The 8,697-nt window shown below is 38.0% G+C and overlaps 1 protein-coding gene across 1 annotated transcript; it reads left to right on the forward strand.

Annotated features, from left to right (window-relative positions):
- Positions 1–450: 450 nt before the first annotated feature.
- On the forward strand, positions 451–6,232 carry LOC121385452 (putative Kunitz-type serine protease inhibitor). The gene is made up of 2 exons (XM_041516137.1): positions 451–550; positions 2,686–6,232. Exons 1-2 carry the CDS (start codon positions 511–513, stop codon positions 3,372–3,374), a joined length of 729 nt encoding a protein of 242 aa, XP_041372071.1. The 5' UTR covers positions 451–510; the 3' UTR covers positions 3,375–6,232.
- Positions 6,233–8,697: the final 2,465 nt, after the last annotated feature.

Consider the following 8,697-nt stretch of genomic DNA (forward strand, 5'->3'; position numbering starts at 1 on the left):
TATATATATATATATATATATATATATATATATATATATATATATATGTGAAGTATTTAAAAAATGTAATGTAAAAGGGTTATAAAATAAGTTATGAGTATTGGGGAAAAAAAACCCAATCCTACAACAACAACAACAACAACAACAACAACAAAACACGACAACAAAGTGCGATTTTTGTTCTGCTTTACAAACGAAATAAAACCACAGTCAAAAGTACATAAGCTTCCTGCGACACCGGAAAACAATTTTAGAAATTAAAAGTAAATTAAAAATCCCAGAAATTCCCAAGTTACAGGTAAAGTTTGTGTCAAATGCGCAATCATTGCGACAACCAAAATATATTCATGACACAGCGAGAAAATTGCAAGGATGTTTATGTTTACCATTAGAATATATATATTTATTTATTATTATTATTTTAATTTTTTAAAAATTTTTCAGGCGTATAAAAAAGTGTGTCCACACGGAAAACAATGCGCCATTCAAGAATTGGTCTGGCCGAGAAAAATGTCATTTCCGGTCTGTGTGTTCGAACAGGATAACCTCGGTGAGTACTGCAGTCGCTTTAATTCTGATAGCAGAGGCACACCCAGGGGGTGGTGGTGGTGACTGGGGACCCGCCCACTAAATATATTTAATTTCTGCTATTAGTGTTTGGCGTTCAACAACAAAAATTAGTTTCGTTGGTCCACGTACCCTTTTCCCCTTAGAATCCCATTCCACCCCCATCCCACCCACCCACCAAAAAAAAAAAAGAGTCCTATATCCGCTCCTGATATTCTAGCAATGCTGCGAGATTTTAAAGTAAAGAATATTTGTAAGAGAGGAATCTTGTTATAGCATGAATGAATGAATGAATGAATGTTTAACGACACCCCAGCACGAAAAATACATCGGCTATTGGGTGTCAAACTATGGTAATGCAAATAAATAAAGTGATGATCAACATCAATATAAAACTTCAAGACTTAAACAAAAACAGTGTAAAGAACTGTGCAAAAACACAAATATCACAGAATTTTACGGATACTGAATTTTACTAAAAACTTCAATTTTGTGCTGTATTGGCCATTCTCAAAGAGAATGTTACACCCCTGCACCACGGTGAGGTTACAGCACACGCAGGGGTTCTCAAAGAGAATGTTACACCCCTGCACCACGGTGAGGTTACAGCACACGGAGGAGTGTTATAGCATGAAGACAAAAAAAGAAAGAAAAGGGTTTGTTTTGTTTAACGACACCACTAGAGCACATTGATTTATTAATCATCGGCTATTGGATGTCAAACATATGGTTATTTTTGACAGTCATAGAGAGGAGACCCGCTACATTTTTTTATTAGTAGCAAGGGATCTTTTATATGCATTATCTCACAGACCGGATGGCACATACCACGGCCTTTGATATATCATTTGTGGTGCACTGACTGGAACGAGAAATAACTCAATGGGCCCACCGTCGGGGATCGATCCTAGACCGACCGCGCACCAAGCAAGCGCTTTACCACTGTGCTACGTCCCGCTCCCGCCTGTAGACCAAATTCTTATTCTTATTGCAGTCGTTACTCTGGTTACGGAGAGAAGAGTAGGATCTCGCTCACTCGATAGAGCGCTCGTCTGAGGTGCTTGCGTCGCAGGATCGACCCACCTCGGTGGATCCATTCAAATGATTGGGTTTTTTTTCGTTCCAACCAGCACACCACAAGTTGTCAAACGTAGTGGTATGTGTTTTCCTGTCTGTGAGAAAGAGCATATGAAAGATACCTTGCTACTAATGAAAAAAAGTATAGCAGATGTTTTATGAAGACAATATGTCAGAAATACCAATTGCTTGACGTCCATTAGCCAAGTCTGGGATCGATCCCCATCGGTGGGCTCACTGGGCTGTTTCTGGTTCCAGTCAAAGGCCTTGTTATGTATTACCCTGTCTGTGAGATGGTGCATATAAAAAAAAAACCTTGCTGCTAATCGAAAAGAGTAGCCCATGGAGTGGCGACAGCGGGTTTCTCTCTCAACATCTGTGTAGTCCTTAACCATATGTCTGACGCCATATAATCGTAAATAAAATGTGTTGAGTGCGTCGTTAAATAAAACATTTCTTTCTTTCTTTTTTTATCATTGTGCTCTACTGGGGTCGTTAAACAAAGCATTTTTGTTACTCTGATTATAATCATTATTATTGTTCATTTTCCCAATTCCTCTTAGTTGCCATTCATAATCATCAACATCTTTAGGAAGGAATATTTTATCAACATTAAGGTTTTGTTTGTTTTAAAATAACCATTAACCCTGGTATTAACCATCTTTCTTCCCCTGTCATACCAGGCGCGGTGGGGTGGGGTGGCGGAGGGTCGGAGAAAATACCCCCCCCCCCCTCCTGCTGTAAGCGAATTTTTCAAATATGTTTTTTCCAGGGAACCATGACCTGACCCCCCCACCCCCCACCCCCCCTAAAACCGCCACTCGCAACAGTCTGGAACCCACCCCTGTACAATTTGCTGCACACGCACATGTGTACATTCTGTACGTTCGTGTAAATGTTAGAAGAAACAAAGGCGCCTTACCAGTGTAAAGGTTAAATTTCAAGTAAATAAGTTGAATTCTTTTGTGTTTTACTTGTTGAGTGGTATGGGTTTTTAAAAAAAAAAGATCTTGTTAATTAATCCTTTATTCTATTTTGCAGTAAAATCTAAAATCTGCGAGTTACCCCCAGCTCCAGGGCACTGCAGGGCGCAATTTCGCCGATGGTACTTCAACTTAAACTCCCGAAAATGTTCCTGGTTTACCTTTGGCGGATGCAAGGGAAACTTAAACAATTTTCGTTCAGAGGAAGCGTGCGTTAGCGCTTGTCTGGGAGGAAAGAAAGAAGTAGCGACAGCGTCATCTCCGTTCGTCATAAACGTGACCCCGAACCAACCCGAGTTGATCAGACAACCGGAACTGCTTCCTGCGCCTGCGCCAGTCCCATTACGAATTGGACCGGATACGGAACTCTCTGCCCTGAATCTTAAAGACATAGACGAACTAGAGTCTTCGGGAATGAAGGAATTTAAACTGAAACGAAAACGAGGTAAAGGGCGTGGCCGGAAACATCACCGATGCACCACGCGGAAATGCAGAAACAAGAGCAGAAGAAGAAAGAATCGAGTGAAGAAACCGAGGGCTGAACTGAGAATGAAGAAAACCTCTTATCGGCTGAAACCAGACAAAGTACAGAACGACCAGGGAAATATTGCGATTAGAATCAAACACAAAAAGAACAGGCACAAGAACCGGAGGAGAGGGAGGAAGCATAATTCTGTGGGGAAAGGGTCTTACTACGACAACATCAGACTTTTCACTCTTTTGCACCACCGTCCCTTCTCACCCTGAACGTTCAAAGGTACATAACTCTTGCCAGTCTAGACTGACCAACTTGCGCACTGAGACAATATTTGAAAGAAAAAGAAAAAAAAAAGGGAAAGAAAGAAAGTGAAGGTCACATGACATGATTGTTATGATACACAACTTTGTGTCGTGAGTTTGAATATGGCTCAGGGATGATATGGGTTTGTTTTTTGTTTTTTTAAGTAACCGGGTGTTAGTTTTGATTGGTCTAACGCTGACCCATCTTCAGCGAAACTGGTGCATGTTTTGCAGATGTGTTTTTTTCACTGGTACTTGGGATATGACGCGATTTTTGGATCAGGAAGACAAATTAATGGGGAAAACAACAAACAACAGTTTACATACGGAATCATGTTGGTGCGAGGCGTAAATATATTTTAATTATTACTGAATTACCTGGTGACAGGCACTGAATTATCAATTCCTCATGTTAACTGATGACCGCCAGATAATTTAAATGGCGGCTGTCAGATAATTTAAACGGCGACTGTCAGATAATTTAAACGGCAACTGTCAAATAATTTAATTTAACGGCGACTGTCAGATAATTTAAATGACGACTGTCAGATAATTTAAAAGGTCGGCTGTCAGATAATTTAAATGACGACTGTCAGATAATTTAAATGGCGGCTGTCAGATAATTTAATTGACGGCTGTCAGATAATTTAAATAACGGCTATCAGATAATTTAAATGGCGACTGTCAGATAATTTAAATGGCGGTTGTCAGATAATTTAAATGGCGGCTGTCAGATAACTAAATGGCGGCTGTGGAAATGTATATTCACGAGTGGCACCAACAACATTCCGTATTTACCAGAAAGCAAAACGGTATATGATACACCTGGTCACATTGTACCTAATATATAACAGAAACATATACGCAGTGTTGGCCGAAATGCTTAAAATATTAAAATTACAACTTAAGTTTATATGAACAAAACAATGCAGGGAAATATTACAGAAGCTAAAGTCATTAATTAATAAATAGATAGCAAGAAAGCATAACAATTTGAAAAATAATGAAGATATTTTTAAATTTTGGTTTCTGTTTAGTAAAACACAATGGAACTAACCTCTTTTAAGACGGTTAGCCGTTTAAATGGAGACCAGTCTGTACTGTGTTGACTTGGATGTTTTGAAAAATATAAAAATATTCTCTTAAGAATTGACACCATTAGACAGCGGTGGACGTTTAAGAAGGTTTAGTTGTAACATCTAGACCGACACAAAAGAATAGTTACTTCCAAATAGGTTCTACTTCATACCAGGCCCGTAGGAGTCAGGAGGAGGGTGCCAGGAAGGGGGGGGGGGGGGGGGTTATATAAATATCTATAACATAATCACACTTATTACCACAAGGTTAAACATAACTTGGTACATATCACAGTAATACGCCCCACTACGACGCCAAGTGGATGTAACACGTCGTTGAGTCATCGATTGGCGCACAACATCCTTACAGGAACGTCGACCAAACGAGTTAAGTGATATAAATTAAGATCGATTATGGGTAATAAATGGGATATCAAACGAGCTTCAATTTCGTATTGTGTTTATGTCCCTCGTGAAATAATTTTTTTTAATTGTTATTCGCTACAGCTCGTTACAGCTGTACATTATTTCACTCGGGTCATAAACATGATACGAAATGGAAGCTCGGGTCATAAACATGGTAGGAAATGGAAGCTCGGGTCATAAACATGATACGAAATGGAAGCTCGGGTTATAAACATGGTACGAAATGGAAGCTCGGGTCATAAACATGATACGAAATGGAAGCTCGTTTAATATCCTATAATTATGATTGAGATACCATGGTATTCTACTTGTACATTTTAGACCTCTGGATTTCTTGAAATATCTTTGAACATCTCAAGTTTCAGGGGTGAGTAAATTAACATTTTGCATTTATTGGACATGGAATTGTCTGTGTAACCATAGCAGCATGGCGAATCACAGTCCAATGATACGTACGTGTACGAAGTAACAAAACTTTTTCTTTGAAAAGTAGGTGAAATGGAGTGCGTGTTGTTGTGGGTGTTGTTTTTAAGGGTGTATGTGTGTGGGTTGAAGGGTACGCCAAATAATGTTTGATCCCTTTCCACCAACGTCCCTACAGGCCTGTGTACTGAAAGGAAAAGTAACCTCGCTGATTATTGTACATATATTTAGTTTTATTAGATATTAATCTACTAGTAGAGTTGCCCAGTCATGGGCCACCCCTTCTTGTTGCTGTACTGTACATGTGTTAATATAAAACTATGTTACTTGAACAATATTTAGTTTAAACGGCAGCCCACCAATTATTTAATCATTGTTTTATATTGTGTTAATGTTAGTATATTTATTTTGTCCATAAGTCGTTTGTAAATAATGTTATGTTGAGATTAAAAGACACGTTTTGTGAAACCTATTTCTAGGAAGTTTACTCCCGAAAACAGCTTTAGGTATAAAAAGTGGTGTGTTTCCGGTATGTCTTCCCTCCCATCCACACCAAAACCTTTCCTGTCCTGGACGGAGGAGCCGGCATGGCCCGACACCTACGCCCATGACAGGCGTGCGCTACAACAGCTTGCTCTGCATGTCCGCCTCAAGCCCTACGACCTGACCTAACCTGACTTGACCTGACCTGGCATGACTTGTTCTGGGTAGGTCGGCTTTTTCTACATATATTTTGAAACCCATTTCAAATCTTAGATATTTGTTCGGTCTTACGAAATATATTACTGTAAAGTTGTGTTGTAATAATAAAATCACAACACACACACAGAGAGAGAACAGACACACACACACACACACACACACACACACACACACACACACAACACACACACACAACACAGACACACACACACACACACAACACAGACACAGACACACACACACACACACACACAACACACACACACACATACAGACACACACACACACACAGACACACACACACACACACAGAACACACACACACATACACACACACACAACACACACACACACAGACACACACACAGACACACACACACACATACACACACACACAGACACACACACACACACACATACACACACACAGACACATACACACACACACACACACACACACACACACACACATATATATATATTACTGTTGAATCCCGTCAGCTCGAACCTCGTCGGTGCTCGAGAAAATGTTCGACCCATCGGGTAGTTCGATCGAACCATGCGGTGAACATCGTGTGTTATTCGGGACTTCGTTTTTTATTCGAGCGTTGCGGTGTTTTCGACCCTTCCGAGATCCTACCGTATAATATGTCATGAAATGATTTTTACCTGCGCCGTAAGTTCTTATGACATCATTTTCTTGCCTTAATTTTGTTACTTTGTACCGAAATAAATGTAAATGTTTGCTTCATATTATATGGAACTGTATATGTGTTTTACAATGAATGAATGAACGAATGAACGAATGAAAGTTTCTATTAAATTTGTGATGGCTTTTTGTCAAGTACCTTTGCGTTTTGAATTATGTTTGTTTGTGTTAAGTACATTTGCGTTACGAATTATGGGTGTATGTGTTAAATTTGCGTTATGGTGTATGAATGTTTTTGTCACGTAGATTTGCGTTTTGAATTATGGGTATTTGTGTTAAGTACATTTGCGTTACGAGTTATGGGTGTGTGTGTTAAATTTGCGTTATGATGTATGAATGTTTTTGTCACGTAGATTTGCGTTTTGAATTATGGGTATTTGTGTTAAGTACATTTGTGTTATGAGTTATGGGTGTATGTGTTAAGTTTATTATGAGGTATGGGTGTATTAAAAAAGACTGCCTTATGAATTATGGGTGTTTGTTGTGAATTTCGAGTCCTTGTTTTAAGAGTCTATTGACATTTTACTACCACATTTGTCTTTTAGTAGTGAGGGATCTTTTATATGTACAGATATCAAGGCCTTTAATAGACCAATATCGTGGCACTGGTTGGGGCGAGATAAATACCAATAGATCCGCCGATGAGGTTCGATCGTAAGACCCAAACATCTCGGGTTAGCACTCAACTTCTTTTTTTAATCTGTACTATAATTCGAACACCTGATCACATAACCACCAGCTTAACCTCTGAAATATTTCCTGTGAGTAATACAAAAAGGTATTGACAAACCCAATGTCACATTGCGTATTGTTAGTGATGCAAAACATAGTAGAAATCAATAAAGATTGAACTGGATTAACGTTTAAATATGTATATTACACTGTATGGTTATGAACAAAAATATTAAATAAATAAAAAAATATTAAAGCTTAGGCATAAATATGTAAAGCTTAAATCATCAACTCGACTCTTTGTAGGATACTTTGTTAAACATATCTGAATCATATATAACTATGTACAGTATAATTTATGTGGCAAATGTTTTGTCTTCATATGTATATTATTTCTTATTATTGGGTGCCATTTTAATATTTGTAATTTGATAAATCATACTACGTTAACTTCGTGTAGTTTATGATACTGGACTATATACAATCCTATGACTGGTAACGCTGTTATTTTTTTCCACCTCGCACCGACTGAAACAATTTTTAATTGCTTTAAAATGGCAGACTCAATCTGCAGGTTTTGCTTCTATTACGAAATACGTATTTCGCTGACGCAAATTATGTAATAAATGTATTTATATACTGATGGAAAGATATAAGGGAACACCTCAAATTGTAGACCAAATTTAGCGTAGTAATGTCTGTATTTCATACCAAGTTGTAATGTGGGATTGAATGTCTGTAGTGTTGAATGTGCTGCCTATATGTTCCCAGTCAACGTCTGATAATATGAATTGATTTTGATGCAGTCATTACTTCTTCTTGTAATCTGTGTGATCCTTTATTTCTTTCCATCAGCATATAGTCAATTTAACATCCGCGGAGAGCTGTTTTAACGAAGTATTCATTTCACTGCTACAAATATTGTTATGTAATTGCAACATTTGTTAACATTTTCTTAACGAAATCCGTATTTCGCTAAAGCAGAAAATATAGTCGTGTATTTTAACATCAGCGGAGAGATGCCTCAACAAATGACGCATTTCACTAACGCAAATTCTGTTATATAGTTTCAACATTTGCTTTAGCGAAATTCGCATTTTGTTTTTCACTGCAGCAAATAATGTTATATATGTTAATTAATGTTACCGCTGTAAGAAATTTAGTAATATAATTTCAACATTTGCTGACAGTTAAATTAACAAAGTACGTATTTCACTACTTGGTATTATTTAACTGTTTTCAACATTCGTGGATGGTTGATTAAGCGAAATACATATTTCCA

Source organism: Gigantopelta aegis, chromosome 11, assembly GCF_016097555.1.
Source record: "Gigantopelta aegis isolate Gae_Host chromosome 11, Gae_host_genome, whole genome shotgun sequence".
NCBI lineage: Eukaryota > Metazoa > Mollusca > Gastropoda > Neomphalida > Peltospiridae > Gigantopelta > Gigantopelta aegis.